Source organism: Panulirus ornatus, chromosome 64 (assembly GCF_036320965.1).
Source record: "Panulirus ornatus isolate Po-2019 chromosome 64, ASM3632096v1, whole genome shotgun sequence".
Taxonomy (NCBI): domain Eukaryota; kingdom Metazoa; phylum Arthropoda; class Malacostraca; order Decapoda; family Palinuridae; genus Panulirus; species Panulirus ornatus.
Genome location: NC_092287.1, coordinates 4,182,219 through 4,200,542, shown reverse-complemented (window position 1 = coordinate 4,200,542; position 18,324 = coordinate 4,182,219). Strand labels below are relative to the sequence as shown.

At 40.5% G+C, this 18,324-nt stretch overlaps 1 protein-coding gene across 1 annotated transcript in view; it reads left to right on the top strand.

The window, feature by feature from the left end:
• The window catches only part of LOC139746347 (activating signal cointegrator 1 complex subunit 3-like), a 114,433-nt gene that overhangs the window by 12,854 nt on the left and 83,255 nt on the right, over positions 1–18,324 (top strand). The window contains 6 exon segments of the mRNA XM_071657521.1: positions 1,755–1,898; positions 2,666–2,780; positions 3,259–3,448; positions 7,548–7,669; positions 17,219–17,364; positions 18,046–18,246. Coding sequence (XP_071513622.1) covers positions 1,755–1,898; positions 2,666–2,780; positions 3,259–3,448; positions 7,548–7,669; positions 17,219–17,364; positions 18,046–18,246 — 918 coding nt within the window.

The window sequence follows — 18,324 nt, the reverse complement described above, 5'->3', positions numbered from 1 at the left end:
TTCCAAAACTCTTGCATTTACCTCCCTAACAACCCCATCCATAAACAAATTAAACAACCATGGAGACATCACACACCCCTGCCGCAAACCTACATTCACTGAGAACCAATCACTTTCCTCTCTTCCTACACGTACACATGCCTTACATCCTCGATAAAAACTTTTCACTGCTTCTAACAACTTTCCTCCCACACCATATATTCTTAATACCTTCCACAGAGCATCTCTATCAACTCTATCATATGCCTTCTCCAGATCCATAAATGCTACATACAAATCCATTTGCTTTTCTAAGTATTTCTCACATACATTCTTCAAAGCAAACACCTGATCCACACATCCTCTACCACTTCTGAAACCACACTGCTCTTCCCCAATCTGATGCTCTGTACATGCCTTCACCCTCTCAATCAATACCCTCTCATATAATTTACCAGGAATACTCAACAAACTTATACCTCTGTAATTTGAGCACTCACTCTTATCCCCTTTGCCTTTGTACAATGGCACTATGCACGCATTCCGCCAATCCTCAGGCACCTCACCATTAGTCATACATACATTAAATAACCTTACCAACCAGTCAACAATACAGTCACCCCCTTTTTTAATAAATTCCACCGCAATACCATCCAAACCTGCTGCCTTGCCGGCTTTCATCTTCCGCAAAGCTTTCACTACCTCTTCTCTGTTTACCAAATCATTTTCCCTAACCCTCTCACTTTGCACACCACCTCGACCAAAACACCTTATATCTGCCACTCTATCATCAAACACATTCAACAAACCTTCAAAATACTCACTCCATCTCCTTCTCACATCACCACTACTTGTTATCACCTCCCCATTTGCGCCCTTCACTGAAGTTCCCATTTGCTCCCTTGTCTTACGCACTTTATTTACCTCCTTCCAGAACATCTTTTTATTCTCCCTAAAATTTAATGATACTCTCTCACCCCAACTCTCATTTGCCCTTTTTTTCACCTCTTGCACCTTTCTCTTGACCTCCTGTCTCTTTCTTTTATACATCTCCCACTCAATTGCTTTTTGTCATTAGAATATTTTTTAATCAAGTAATATTATGACTCCTGCAGCTTCAAGTTGGCTTTCCAATCTATAACAGAGGAAAGATGGACTGCTTTGGAGTGAGAATTTTTCTCACCAAAATTGTACTTCTTTTCATCCATAAAGACTTTTGCCATTGCCACCCCCTAGATATGAATTCCTAGTGGAAACAGGCATCAGAGTTATAGATAGATAAATGATGATTCAGTCTTGCCAAAGGTGACTTTTCACTCACTGGTATACCTCCCTGAAAGATCCAGCTTCTTTACCAGCCTCCTTTATGGGAGATTCAAATGCTTTTTGGCACTCCAGATATAGACAGTCCACTCAGCCACCTTTTTTCTAAGATTTGGCTCACTCTTTTATAAACATGTAAAAGGTTCATTACGCATGATCTATCCCTGAAATTGCTGTCTCTCACTTATGTAATTTTAACCTCACAAGAAGTTATCAGTTTGCTTTCTTACTGTCTGTTGTAGTACTTTTGCAGACCAATTTTATGAGACAGAGCAGCCTATAGTGTGTGTGTGTGTGTGTGTGTTTCAATAATTATTAAATGTTTACATAACACAAAACAGTACACTCATTCAATAAGTGTATTCTTAAATGTATTGAATAGTAGTAAGAAGGTTTTTTAATTTAAAGATTTTTCATTTTTGATCATATTTTACTCCCATAACTTATTTCAGGTAGCTAAGGAGGTTTATGACAAGTCATGGATTGAAATGGAGATGCTGAAATATTACACAGACACTAGCATAGTGGCAGAACTCAGCAAAGGCACAATGACCCTTCTTGCCAGTAGCAAAGGTGATGATGAGCTACAAAATGAGGTAAGCTCTTGATATGTATTTATCAGATATGATTAATAAGTTTCATTAATTGGACGTTATGTATGTGATTTCTTCCCTCAGCAGTCTGTCTTGTGAGCATGAGATATATTCCCTGGGAATATATGGCTCAAGACATTTCCAGCTCTCGTGATTCCAGTGAGGAGGACCTAGTTTAGACTTACTTTTTATGAATGACCCTAGGGAGATCACAGTTTCTCGCTTATTGTTTGGGCCTGTTCATGGCCAGTTAGTGACTACATCCAGGCTGACTTCATTGACATTCACCTCCAGCCACTCAGAGCTCACAGTTCTCTGGAACCGTGCCCCATCAGGGCATGTGGAATACTGATGTTGTCAGCTTTTTCATACATAGATTAGTATCCTTTTTCTGTTTTATAAAAATCTAAGTAATCTTCTGTTTCATTTTATCACATTTCATGAAGCTTCATCTTCAGGATTAATGATATTTCAGTTCATTTTTTTAATTTCATTTTAATTTTTCCAGTACTGCTTAATTTGCTTTTACTGCCTTTGTGAGGTAGCATCACACAGTGAGACAAGGAACTGCCTTATTTGCACTCACAGTCTTTAGCCATATCATGCATTATGAACCAAAACTAACAATAAATTCAAATTCTAATCAGTTGAGTTGGTTTTGGTTATTTAATGCAAATAAATTTCAGTGTGTACTTTAAGTAACTAAGCTTTTCAGGTAAACTCATCCAGTCTTTTCATCATAGACAGTGAAACATTATTTTTTATTGCAGATGTTCGAACTCCTAGGATTTGAGAGGTTTGAACTTATCCAGACCCTGCTTAAACACAGGTCTGATATCAAGAACCCCCCACCCGATAAAGATATGAAAATTGCTGAATTATTAAGTAAGTTTGATATTCATCTTTCCTTATATCCGTTTGTATCCAGTCTGTTTTCTTCCTCATTTTAGCATTGTTATAGAGTTTCCACCATACATCACTGTCTTTGTACAACTTCATATACACTTCATGCACCATGTATACAGCATTCTATTAGATACACCATTCTGTTAGTTACTCAGTCACTCCTTCACCCTCATTCTTGATCTTCGTTTTTTCATTATTTTCATATACAGGGTTGCGCCTCTTGCATTCCTCTTTTCCAAGTGCTCAAGTGAGCTTTACGGCCTTACTTTTTTCATGTGCCATTGATTAACATTCTTAGTAAGATTGTATGCACAGCTTTTATCTATACCTTTATCACAAAATGTTGTTTTCCATGACATAAGAAGCTGACTTGTGCCATATAGGAAATTCTGCTACTCCATCAGACACAATTTCTATTATTCATTGTTTACTTCAAAGAGGATTTATGTTCTTACAGATGACCTTGAAACTCGGGGAGTACCTGAACGACCTGTATACAGCCAGCAGGTCACTGTTATGAATGAAACGGAGAAGCATTTCCTCAAGAAAGCACGTAAAGAAGAAAAGAAGATACTTAAGACAGCAAAACAGTTAGCAGTAGATGACACTGTGGATGACTTTAACCCAGAAACTTTAAAAGCTAAAAGGTAAAGTTGTATGCTCATTTTTTTTTTTTTTTTTTCATACTATTCGCCATTTCCCGCCTCAGCGAGGTAGCGTTAAGAACAGAGGACTGGGCCTATGAGGAAACATCCTCACCCGGCCCCCTTCTCTGTTCCTTCCTTTGGAAAATAGAAAAAAAAAAAATGAGAGGGGAAGATTTCCAGCCCCCCCTCTCCCTTCCCTTTTAGTCGCCTTCTACGACACGCAGGGAATACGTGGGAAGTATTCTTTCTCCCCTATCCCCAGGGATAAAATATATGTAATATATCTTCTATAGAAGTCCATTACTCACTCATTTGTTTTTTTATATCTGTTTGCTTCTCATGATGTTAAAAGGTACCATTAAGAACAAATGCACAGCTGACACCACCTTCCATCATTCTAACCCAAGTCTCACAAACTACTCCATGGTTTATCTTCACCCTTTCATATGCTTTTCATTTCAAGTACATCCACCTTCTTCTATTCTTCCGTATTTAGGGCCCATGACTATTACCATTACCGCATCATTGGGACTACCACACCTACCAACATACCCATTTTTGCCCTCATTGATTTTTCCCTCTCTTTCTGCACACTCCTCAAAGCACCATAGATATATGTCCCCTCACCCATTCTGTGATTCACTTCTATTCTCACAGTTCCATCTGCTACCATGTCCACTCCTGAGTATCTAAAACACTCCACTTCCTTTTGGTTCCCTCCATTCTAACTCACAATCAACACGTCTCTTTACCCTTGGAAAACTTCATACCCGTACTTTTGTTCACATTAACATTGACAAACTGAAAATGATGCCTTTAGCATCCAAAATTCTTGCAGAAATGTACCAGTGACAAATACATTATCTTGGTCTTCAAAAATTCACAATAAATCCATTTATTCAAATACCAGTTGTTTTTTAATCATGGTTTAATGATATACAAGTTGTTTCCTTTTTTCTATGAAAATTATAGCTTTGAGCCTAGTCATGATATAGTCCACTTTATCCATTGTCTTCCACCAAGCATGACAAATATGGTCTTCAAAGCTCAAGAAAAATCCATTTATTCATCAGCTATCCTTATTTTGTATAACAGAATAGTGAATTGATTGGATGAATTGGAACAATGTAGTATACTGGGGATGACGTGCTGTCAATGGACAGAACCAGGGCTTGTGAAGCATCAGGGGAAAATCATGAAAAGGTCTGTGGGGCCTAGTTGTGGATTGGAAGCTGTGGTTTTAGTGTATTACAGATGATGAGCAGATGCAGCCTTTCTTTGCTGGAATTGGCATTCAAGTATTAAAAGAAAATCACTTAGCACCAGAAATATGTTAAGGAATATGATTTATGGCTGAAAACTAGTTTAAACATATATGGGTGAGAGTATTTAAGGCTAGACCTAACCATGTTTCTACTCCTTCGTTATAGGTTTCACAGAACATCTTTCTACATTGCCCTGAACTTCATTTCCTAGTGTGTGTTTTTCCATAGAAATTATTGAGTTTTATATAGTTTCCACAATTATATCTCTGAACATCTTGTCTCACCTCTGTCCTTTAACTTGCTCATTTACCTCGTAATCAAACGAGCGTTACTCATTTTTTTAATCCAGGTGAGATATCATGTGTATTATTCTCAATGTCCATGCTGTTAGGTGTGAAGATGAGGTCCTACAAGAATCATGTATCAGACCTTTTCATCATAGTAAGTTGCCAAACATGCTGGTGTAGAAAAATTTCCTATACATGTGTGTGTGAGTCAAGTTTTCTCATGCCTGTACATCCATGTGTCTGTATTGTAGTTTGTCTGTAGGAGGTTTAATACATATCTAGATACCCATTAAAAAGAAAAAGTTACAAATATCTTGTTGAATTTGGATTACCCAATCTAGTGAATGATGTGTTTTCCTAATTTAGGAAAGCTAACTTTAGATTCATAAGAAAAGTTGATGGTTTTTTACAGTTTTTGCATAATGATGATTTAGATAAGTTCTGATTGTTTTGCATCCCTTTGATTGCCCAATCATGTAAACTTATTTAGCAATGGTTATCATTTGATTTTTATGAAAAAAGATGGTTTTTGATATTTTTTTAAGTCTGGAGTTGGTAAGTAACCACTGACTAGGGATGTATGTTACTAGTACTACTTACTTGGGTATCAAGCTGTGTAGTGAGCCAGCACTTCAATAGTTTCAAGATAGACTCCTATGTCCCAGGAAGCATTCCTTGTTTCTGCCCCACCCACATATTTAACTGCTGGCATTCTGTCCATAAGCCTACAATCTCTCCTTGTCACTCATAACATGTGGCAACACTTCGCTCAACTCATTCTTCGTAACTATATTTTCCTGCATTGAGCGCTATGTGCTGACCCTGCCTTTTAACAAAATGATAGAAGCAGCAGATAGAAGTAGTTGGTAGGAACATTAGGCTGGAGTATTAGGTAGGAATATTAAGGAGACATGGTACATAGGAATAGTAGGTGGGAGCATTAAGCAAAGTAGGCAACCTATCTGTATCTCTGATGCCCATTCCTTCCAGGAACTCCCTAATGAGGGTGGCCACAGCAAAGAGTCTCCATAACTGGTGAACTCCAGTGCCACTCATTAGCCATTAGTGCCTCACCCTTAACAGGTCAATGGAAGAGGGCAGTTCGAGCACATTGTTTCCAGAGGCACGTATCTAATCTGTCCACCTAATATTCCAACCTACTACTTCTACCTAATGCTCCCATGTAATGTTCCTACCTGCTACAACTACCTAATGTTTCTACCTAAGGTATAAGTATTTGGTTAGAACATTAGGTAGACACATTAGATAGTCATCAGTAGAAAATTAAGGTAGGAGCCACTGGAAGCTCTGCACTAGAGTTGCCCTCCACCAGTGGCATATTAAGGGTGATACAATATTTTGTGTGCTTACTTGAGTTTAGCCAGTCCAGTAAATAATATGTTTTTCTTAGACTAGGAATAGTTAATCATTAATTCATAGGGAAAACTAATGGTTTTGATTTGTTTTTTGCACCTGTTCATAAGCAAAAAAAAGGTTAGTTTGCAGTTTCTTGAGCTTTAGAAGGGTGATAAGAATCAGTTTATCTCTGAAAGAGTTAAGCAGAATTAGGAAAAGCTTGATTATCATGTGACAGATGGAGCAGTTCTTTATGAGTGTCATATGATGATAGGAATATACTAAGGGTTAAAAGAGGACAATTAGAGCAATTTGGTTTACAATGGACGATGTGCTGTCGGTATTCTGAACCAGTGTATATGAAGTGATCAGGGGAAACCTCAGAAAGGTCTGTGGAGCCTGATTGTGGATTGGGTGCTTTAATTTCGATGCATTAACATGAATGCAAGAGATTGGATGTGAGCAAATGAACAATAGTTAGAAGTAGTGTGCAGGAATATTTGGCAGAAGCATTAGGTAGAAGTAGTAAGGTGGAACATTAGATAGAAGTAGTAGGAGTCTCTGGAAACACTGCACTAGAGTTGCCATCTGCCAGTGGCCTATTAAGGGTGAGGCACTAAAGGGTAAGAAGTGGCACTGGAGTTCACCATTTATGAAGCCCCCCTTTTTTTTTCTTTCTTTCTTTTTTTCCACTCCCTTGAGGGAGTTCCCAGAGGGAAAAGGCATTATCGATATAGATTGATAGCTAGTTTCACTTGGCTTTGCATATGTAAGTACTTGGTAACAGATTTTAAATTTATATTATTTTCAGTCCTTACTTAAACTTATCCTTTTTTCTCTCTCTCTTTTTTTATTGAATCAGTTGACTTGAGCATGTGGGTATTCATTTACAATATATGTTTCTTCTTCATTACAGTTATACAGAAGTCTAGTGTCTGGTATTAGTGTTTTAGAGGGATGCATTGATGGAAGAATCTTTAGAAATCTTCCAGGGTTTTTGTAGCAGTTACTGCATAAGTTTTTTTCCTGTATTTCAGGATAGTGGGATATAGGTGGGTAGATATATCATTTACCTTTTTCCACATACAAGACTTAAAGGCAGTGATTGAGTAAGGACAAGAGGTCAGCGAATTTGAAAGAGAAATTCTTATTTAACTGTAAGAAAGATTAGTAAATGATGTTTGTTCCCAGGGAAGCTGCCCTTCGTGAAGCATCACAGGCTTACCTTTTCAAGAGACGTGATCGTAATGATGCCCCAGAAGCGAGGTATCCTTTTGTATTTGACAACTATAACAAAGCTAAGCAAGCAGCAGGTGAGACTTCATTTTCTGAGATGGTAAGATAGAGTAATAAATGCTGTTCAAGTATTCTTCCTGATTGGTCAAATAGTTTGAAAGTGAGCTGTCCTAGTTAGCTGTATGGTGTCAGCTGACTTTATGGACTGCCTGTTTGGGGTTACATTTCCAGTGTAAAGACTTGTATGGTGAGGCTGTGTCATTGGGAGTATGCTCTCATCATAAAACTTCTCACAACAAACGAGTCAGTATTTCCCAGCTACTGGTAGTGGCACTGCCTTTGGCTGCAGGAACTATTAGAAAGTTTCTGAGTAACACTGGGTGTCAGAAGTGGAGAGAACAAGAAGCAGGAGACCAAATTAGAGGTGGAAGGATGGAGTGAAGAAGATTTTGAATGACTGGGGCCTGAACATGCAGGAGGGTGAAAGGTATGCATGGAATAGAATGAATTAAAACGATGTGGTATACTGGGTTCACATGTACATATTCATACTTCCTTGCCTTCATCCATTCCTGGCACCACCCTGCCTCATGGGAAACAGCATCATTACCCCCTGCTTCAGCAAGTTAGTGCCAGGAAGACAGACAAAAAAGGCATATATTTGTATATAGGTGTTTGTGAATGGATTGTTTTTTTTTCATCTATGTCCTGATAATGAATTTTTTTTTTTTTTTTTTTTTTTTTTTTTTTTTTTTTTTATACTTTGTCGCTGTCTCCCGCGTCTGCGAGGTAGCGCAAGGAAACAGATGAAAGAAATGGCCCAACCCACCCCCATACACATGTATATACATATATATATATATATTTTTTTTTTTTTTTTTTTTTTTATACTTTGTCGCTGTCTCCCGCGTTTGCGAGGTAGCGCGAGGAAACAGACGAAAGAAATGGCCCAACCCCCATACACACGTACATACACACGTCCACACACGCAAATATACATACCTACACAGCTTTCCATGGTTTACCCCAGACGCTTCACATGCCTTGATTCAATCCACTGACAGCACGTCAACCCCTGTATACCACATCGCTCCAATTCACTCTATTCCTTGCCCTCCTTTCACCCTCCTGCATGTTCAGGCCCCGATCACACAAAATCTTTTTCACTCCATCTTTCCACCTCCAATTTGGTCTCCCTCTTCTCCTCGTTCCCTCCACCTCCGACACATATATCCTCTTGGTCAATCTTTCCTCACTCATTCTCTCCATGTGCCCAAACCATTTCAAAACACCCTCTTCTGCTCTCTCAACCACGCTCTTTTTATTTCCACACATCTCTCTTACCCTTACGTTACTTACTCGATCAAACCACCTCACACCACACATTGTCCTCAAACATCTCATTTCCAGCACATCCATCCTCCTGCGCACAACTCTATCCATAGCCCACGCCTCGCAACCATACAACATTGTTGGAACCACTATTCCTTCAAACATACCCATTTTTGCTTTCCGAGATAATGTTCTCGACTTCCACACATTTTTCAAGGCTCCCAAAATTTTCGCCCCCTCCCCCACCCTATGATCCACTTCCGCTTCCATGGTTCCATCCGCTGACAGATCCACTCCCAGATATCTAAAACACTTCACTTCCTCCAGTTTTTCTCCATTCAAACTCACCTCCCAATTGACTTGACCCTCAACCCTACTGTACCTAATAACCTTGCTCTTATTCACATTTACTCTTAACTTTCTTCTTCCACACACTTTACCAAACTCAGTCACCAGCTTCTGCAGTTTCTCACATGAATCAGCCACCAGCGCTGTATCATCAGCGAACAACAACTGACTCACTTCCCAAGCTCTCTCATCCCCAACAGACTTCATACTTGCCCCTCTTTCCAGGACTCTTGCATTTACCTCCCTAACAACCCCATCCATAAACAAATTAAACAACCATGGAGACATCACACACCCCTGCCGCAAACCTACATTCACTGAGAACCAATCACTTTCCTCTCTTCCTACACGTACACATGCCTTACATCCTCGATAAAAACTTTTCACTGCTTCTAACAACTTGCCTCCCACACCATATATTCTTAATACCTTCCACAGAGCATCTCTATCAACTCTATCATATGCCTTCTCCAGATCCATAAATGCTACATACAAATCCATTTGCTTTTCTAAGTATTTCTCACATACATTCTTCAAAGCAAACACCTGATCCACACATCCTCTACCACTTCTGAAACCGCACTGCTCTTCCCCAATCTGATGCTCTGTACATGCCTTCACCCTCTCAATCAATACCCTCCCATATAGTTTACCAGGAATACTCAACAAACTTATACCTCTGTAATTTGAGCACTCACTCTTATCCCCTTTGCCTTTGTACAATGGCACTATGCACGCATTCCGCCAATCCTCAGGCACCTCACCATGAGTCATACATACATTAAATAACCTTACCAACCAGTCAACAATACAGTCACCCCCTTTTTTAATAAATTCCACTGCAATACCATCCAAACCTGCTGCCTTGCCGGCTTTCATCTTCCGCAAAGCTTTTACTACCTCTTCTCTGTTTACCAAATCATTTTCCCTAACCCTCTCACTTTGCACACCACCACGACCAAAACACCCTATATCTGCCACTCTGTCATCAGACACATTCAACAAACCTTCAAAATACTCATTCCATCTCCTTCTCACATCACCACTACTTGTTATCACCTCCCCATTTACGCCCTTCACTGAAGTTCCCATTTGCTCCCTTGTCTTACGCACCCTATTTACCTCCTTCCAGAACATCTTTTTATTCTCCCTAAAATTTACTGATAGTCTCTCACCCCAACTCTCATTTGCCCTTTTTTTCACCTCTTGCACCTTTCTCTTGACCTCCTGTCTCTTTCTTTTATACTTCTCCCACTCAATTGCATTTTTTCCCTGCAAAAATCGTCCAAATGCCTCTCTCTTCTCTTTCACTAATACTCTTACTTCTTCATCCCACCACTCACTACCCTTTCTAAACAGCCCACCTCCCACTCTTCTCATGCCACAAGCATCTTTTGCGCAATCCATCACTGATTCCCTAAATACATCCCATTCCTCCCCCACTCCCCTTACTTCCACTGTTCTCACCTTTTTCCATTCTGTACACAGTCTCTCCTGGTACTTCCCCACACAGGTCTCCTTCCCAAGCTCACTTACTCTCACCACCTTCTTCACCCCAACATTCACTCCTCTTTTCTGAAAACCCTTACTAATCTTCACCTTAGCCTCCACAAGATAATGATCAGACATCCCTCCAGTTGCACCTCTCAGCACATTAACATCCAAAAGTCTCTCTTTCGCACGCCTGTCAATTAACACGTAATCCAATAACGCTCTCTGGCCATCTCTCCTGCTTACATAAGTATACTTATGTATATCTCGCTTTTTAAACCAGGTATTCCCAATCATCAGTCCTTTTTCAGCACATAAATCTACAAGCTCTTCACCATTTCCATTTACAACACTGAACACCCCATGCATACCAATTATTCCCTCAACTGCCACATTACTCACCTTTGCATTCAAATCACCCATCACTATAACCCGGTCTCGTGCATCAAAACCGCTAACACACTCATTCAGCTGCTCCCAAAACACTTGCCTCTCATGATCTTTCTTCTCATGCCCAGGTGCATATGCACCAATAATCACCCACCTCTCTCCATCAACTTTCAATTTTACCCATATTAATCGAGAATTTACTTTCTTACATTCTGTCACATACTCCCACAACTCCTGTTTCAGGAGTATTGCTACTCCTTCCCTTGCTCTTGTCCTCTCACTAACCCCTGACTTCACTCCCCAGACATTTCCAAACCACTCTTCCCCTTTACCCTTGAGCTTCGTTTCACTCAGAGCCAAAACATCCAGGTTCCTTTCCTCAAACATACTACCTATCTCTCCTTTTTTCACATCTTGGTTACATCCACACACATTTAGGCACCCCACTCTGAGCCTTCGAGGAGGATGATCACTCCCCGCGTGACTCCTTCTTCTGTTTCCCATTTTCCCATTTCCCATTTCCCATTATATATATATATATATATATTTTTTTTTTTTTTTTTTTCCACTCTCCCGCGTTTGCGAGGTAGCGCAAGGAAACAGACGAAAGAAATGGCCCAACCCACCCCCATACACATGCCTTGATTCAATCCACTGACCGCACGTCAACCCCAGTATACCACATCGCTCCAATTCACTCTATTCTTTGCCCTCCTTTCACCCTCCTGCATGTTCAGGCCCCGATCATACAAAATCTTTTACACTCCATCTTTCCACCTCCAATTTGGTCTCCCTCTTCTCCTCGTTCCCTCCACCTCTGACATATCCTCTTGGTCAATCTTTCCTCACTCATTCTCTCCATGTGACCAAACCATTTCAAAACACCCTCTTCTGCTCTCTCAACCACGCTCTTTTTATTTCCACACATCTCTCTTACCCTTACGTTACTTACTCGATCAAACCACCTCACGCCACACATTGTCCTCAAACAATTCATTTCCAGCACATCCATCCTCCTGCGCACAACTCTACCCATAGTCCACGCCTCGCAACCATACAACATTGTTGGAACCAATATTCCTTCAAACATACCCATTTTTGCTTTCCAAGATAATGTTCTCGACTTCCACACATTCTTCAAGGCTCCCAGAATTTAGTTGCTGTCTCCCGCGTTAGTGAGGTAGCGCAAGGAAACAGACGAAAGAATGGCCCAACCTGCCCACATACACATGTATATACATAAACGCCCATGCACGCACATATTCATACCTATACTTTTCTACGTATACATACATATACATACACAGGCATATACATACACATGCACATATTCATACGTATGTATTTATTCATTTATCTATTATACTTAATCGCTGTTTCCCACATCAGCAAGGTAGCGCCAGGAAACAGATGAAGAATGGCTCATCCAATCATAAATACATATGTCTACATAAATGCCCATACATACATTAAATAACCTTACCAACCAGTCAACAATACAGTCACCCCCTTTTTTAATAAATTCCACTGCAATACCATCCAAACCTGCTGCCTTGCCGGCTTTCATCTTCCGCAAAGCTTTTACTACCTCTTCTCTGTTTACCAACTCATTTTCCCTAACCCTCGCACTTTGCACGCCACCTCGACCAAAACACCCTATATCTGCCACTCTATCATCAAACACATTCAACAAACCTTCAAAATACTCACTCCATCTCCTTCTCACATCACCACTACTTGTTATCACCTCCCCATTTGCGCCCTTCACTGAAGTTCCCATTTGCTCCCTTGTCTTACGCACTTTATTTACCTCCTTCCAGAAGATCTTTTTATTCTCCCTAAAATTTAATGATACTCTCTCACCCTAACTCTCATTTGCCCTTTTTTTCACCTCTTGCACCTTTCTCTTGACCTCCTGTCTCTTTCTTTTATACGTCTCCCATATATTTTTTTTTTCTTTTCATACTATTCGCCATTTCCCGCGTTAGCAAGGTAGCTTTAGGAACAGAGGACTGAGCCTTTGAGGGAAATCCCCACTTGGCCCCCTTCTCTGTTCCTTCCTTTGGAAAATCAAAAAATGAGAGGGGAGGATTTCCAACCCCCCGCTCCCTTCCCTTTTAGTCGCCTTTTACGACACGCAGAGAATATGTGGGAAGTATTCTTTCTCCCCTATCCCAAGGGATATATATATATATTTTTTTTATTTTATTATACTATGTCTCTGTCTCCCGCGTTTGCGAGGTAGCGCAAGGAAACAGACGAAAGAAATGGCCCAACCCACCCCCATGCACATGTATATACATACGTCCACACATGCAAATATACATACCTACACAGCTTTCCATGGTTTACCCCAGACGCTTCACATGCCCTGATTCAATCCACTGACAGCACGTCAACCCCGGTATACCACATCGATCCAATTCACTCTGTTCCTTGCCCTCCTTTCACCCTCCTGCATGTTCAGGCCCCGATCACACAAAATCTTTTTCACTCCATCTTTCCACCTCCAATTTGGTCTCCCACTTCTCCTCGTTCCCTCCACCTCTGACACATATATCCTCTTGGTCAATCTTTCCTCCCTCATTCTCTCCATGTGCCCAAACCATTTCATTTTATTATACTTAGTTGCTGTCTCCCGCGTTAGTGAGGTAGCGCAAGGAAACAGACGAAAGAATGGCCCAACCCGCCCACATACACATGTATATACATAAACGCCCATGCACGCACATATTCATACCTATACTTTTCAACGTATACATACATATACATACACAGGCATATACATACATACACATGCACATATTCATACGTATGTATTTATTCATTTATCTATTATACTTAATCGCTGTTTCCCACATCAGCAAGGTAGCGCCAGGAAACAGATGAAGAATGGCTCATCCAATCATAAATACATATGTCTACATAAATGCCCATACATACATTAAATAACCTTACCAACCAGTCAACAATACAGTCACCCCCTTTTTTAATAAATTCCACTGCAATACCATCCAAACCTGCTGCCTTGCCGGCTTTCATCTTCCGCAAAGCTTTTACTACCTCTTCTCTGTTTACCAAATCATTTTCCCTAACCCTCTCACTTTGCACACCACCTCGACCAAAACACCCTATATCTGCCACTCTATCATCAAACACATTCAACAAACCTTCAAAATACTCACTCCATCTCCTTCTCACATCACCACTACTTGTTATCACCTCCCCATTTGCGCCCTTCACTGAAGTTCCCATTTGCTCCCTTGTCTTACGCACTTTATTTACCTCCTTCCAGAACATCTTTTTATTCTCCCTAAAATTTAATGATACTCTCTCACCCCAACTCTCATTTGCCCTTTTTTTCACCTCTTGCACCTTTCTCTTGACCTCCTGTCTCTTTCTTTTATACATCTCCCTTTCAGTTTCATTTTTTCCCTGCAAAAATCATCCAAATGCCTCTCTCTTCGCTTTCACTAATACTCTTACTTCTTCATCCCACCACTCACTACCCTTTCTAATCAACCCACCTCCCACTCTTCTCATGCCACAAGCATCTTTTGCGCAATCCATCACTGATTCCCTAAATACATCCCATTCCTCCCCCACTCCCCTTACTTCCATTGTTCTCACCTTTTTCCATTCTGTACTCAGTCTCTCCTGGTACTTCCTCACACAAGTCTCCTTCCCAAGCTCACTTACTCTCACCACCCTCCTCACCCCAACATTCACTCTTCTTTTCTGAAAACCCATACAAATCTTCACCTTAGCCTCCACAAGATAATGATCAGACATCCCTCCAGTTGCACCTCTCAGCACATTAACATCCAAAAGTCTCTCTTTCGCGCGTCTGTCAACACGTAATCCAATAACGCTCTCTGGCCATCTCTCCTACTTACATAAGTATACTTATGTATATCTCGCTTTTTAAACCAGGTATTCCCAATCATCAGTCCTTTTTTTCAGCACATAAATCTACAAGCTCTTCACCATTTCCATTTACAACACTGAACACCCCATGTATACCAATTATTCCCTCAACTGCCACATTACTCACCTTTGCATTCAAATCACCCATCACTATAACCCGGTCTCGTGCATCAAAACCACTAACACACTCATTCAGCTGCTCCCAAAACACTTGCCTCTCATGATCTTTCTTCTCATGCCCAGGTGCATATGCACCAATAATCACCCATCTCTCTCCATCAACTTTCAGTTTTACCCATATTTAATGTATGTATGACTCATGGTGAGGTGCCTGAGGATTGGCGGAATGCGTGCATAGTGCCATTGTACAAAGGCAAAGGGGATAAGAGTGAGTGCTCAAATTACAGAGGTATAAGTTTGTTGAGTATTCCTGGTAAATTATATGGGAGGATATTGATTGAGAGGGTGAAGGCATGTACAGAGCATCAGATTGGGGAAGAGCAGTGTGGTTTCAGAAGTGGTAGAGGATGTGTGGATCAGGTGTTTGCTTTGAAGAATGTATGTGAGAAATACTTAGAAAAGCAAATGGATTTGTATGTAGCATTTATGGATCTGGAGAAGGCATATGATAGAGTTGATAGAGATGCTCTGTGGAAGGTATTAAGAATATATGGTGTGGGAGGCAAGTTGTTAGAAGCAGTGAAAAGTTTTTATCGAGGATGTAAGGCATGTGTACGTGTAGGAAGAGAGGAAAGTGATTGGTTCTCAGTGAATGTAGGTTTGCGGCAGGGGTGTGTGATGTCTCCATGGTTGTTTAATTTGTTTATGGATGGGGTGGTTAGGGAGGTGAATGCAAGAGTTTTGGAAAGAGGGGCAAGTATGAAGTCTGTTGGGGATGAGAGAGCTTGGGAAGTGAGTCAGTTGTTGTTCGCTGATGATACAGCGCTGGTGGCTGATTCATGTGAGAAACTGCAGAAGCTGGTGACTGAGTTTGGTAAAGTGTGTGAAAGAAGAAAGTTAAGAGTAAATGTGAATAAGAGCAAGGTTATTAGGTACAGTAGGGTTGAGGGTCAAGTCAATTGGGAGGTGAGTTTGAATGGAGAAAAACTGGAGGAAGTGAAGTGTTTTAGATATCTGGGAGTGGATCTGGCAGCGGATGGAACCATGGAAGCGGAAGTGGATCATAGGGTGGGGGATGGGGCGAAAATTCTGGGAGCCTTGAAGAATGTGTGGAAGTCGAGAACATTATCTCGGAAAGCAAAAATGGGTATGTTTGAAGGAATAGTGGTTCCAACAATGTTGTATGGTTGCGAGGCGTGGGCTATGGATAGAGTTGTGCGCAGGAGGATGGATGTGCTGGAAATGAGATGTTTGAGGACAATGTGTGGTGTGAGGTGGTTTGATCGAGTAAGTAACGTAAGGGTAAGAGAGATGTGTGGAAATAAAAAGAGCGTGGTTGAGAGAGCAGAAGAGGGTGTTTTGAAATGGTTCGGGCACATGGAGAGAATGAGTGAGGAAAGATTGACCAAGAGAATATATGTGTCGGAGGTGGAGGGAACGAGGAGAAGAGGGAGACCAAATTGGAGGTGGAAAGATGGAGTGAAAAAGATTTTGTGTGATCGGGGCCTGAACATGCAGGAGGGTGAAAGGAGGGCAAGGAATAGAGTGAATTGGAGCTATGTGGTATACTGGGGTTGACGTGCTGTCAGTGGATTGAATCAAGGCATGTGAAGCGTCTGGGGTAAACCATGGAAAGCTGTGTAGGTATGTATATTTGCGTGTGTGGACGTATGTATATACATGTGTATGGGGGTGGGTTGGGCCATTTCTTTCGTCTGTTTCCTTGCGCTACCTCGCAAATGCGGGAGACAGCGACAAAGCAAAAAAAAAAAAAAAAAAATGCCCATACACGCACATATACATATCAACATAAACATACACAGACATATACATATGTACACATGTACATATTCATGCTTGCTTGCCTTTATCCATTCCTGTCACTACTCCACCATACAGGAAAATAGCATCGCTAATACATTGAACAGTATCTTTTGATAGTTCCTGAAAGTTGTATTGAGACAGTCATATCAGATTTTGCAGCATGCTAATTTTTTGATTGATTTTATTCTTCAAAGGCTTCATAGCTGGTATGAAAATGGCCTTACCAGAGGGCTTTACCCGGACTGTTGACAGCATTATGGAAGAAGTAGAGATCCCCATGTCTGAACCACCACCTCCAGAGGTTGGAGCAAAACTCTTCCCCATTGGAAGTTTAGATGAGGTAAATATTTTGACCTTTTTGATGAGAAAAAATAATACAGGAAGTTTTCATGATACAGAATATATGGGATCAGGGTTTGTTATGATTTCTCAGATGAATGCTTGCTGAGGAGAAATCATGTAATTGAGAGATAGCATGGATTCAGGGAAATGTCATGTGTAAGTAATGATTTTGACTTCTATAAGAGAGTGAGCTCCAAAAGAGAAGACTTTATGGATTGTTGGTACTCTTATGCTGTAGATTTATATTCTGTAGCAGCCTTAGCAATGCAAAAGCTTTGTTAACCTATGAAATACAAAGCCTGATTTCTTATGAAGCAATTTGCATAATTAGCTGGCAGGTAGATGAAATTTTGCCCAACACAACCTGTGTTGGCCAGCATAGTGGTGGATGAAGTTTGCCCAGCTTGCAATGGTGTGAAAGGGCTAAATTGTTATCAAGCCTTGATCTACCAATTCCTGAGAAGACAAGGAAATGTTTTATGATTTCAGGTGACAACATAGAGATATTAAGGGTTAAAAATTTGTATTGAGGTAGTGCCAAAATTGATACTTTTTTGACCTTTTAATTCATTTTATTTCCGCTTGCATGCTCAATTAGAAATTAAGTTTCAGGCCTTGATAATAGATTGTTTATAAGCTGTCAGTTGTTGCATAGTGACTGGTTGTTATCTTCTTGAAGATTGGTCAGATGGCATTCAAGGGATGCAGGACCCTGAATCGTATCCAGACAGTGGTATACCCTGTTGCATACCACAGCAATGAGAACCTTCTCATTTGCGCTCCAACTGGAGCAGGGAAAACAAATATTGCCATGCTCACTGTTGTGCATCAGATCAGACAGCATATTGAACATGAAGTCATTCAGAAAGATAAATTCAAGGTAAAAATGTTTGTATTTTATGAAATTATATTAGTATTCTCTTTTTGAAATATTTAATGCCTGTGACATGAAAGTATG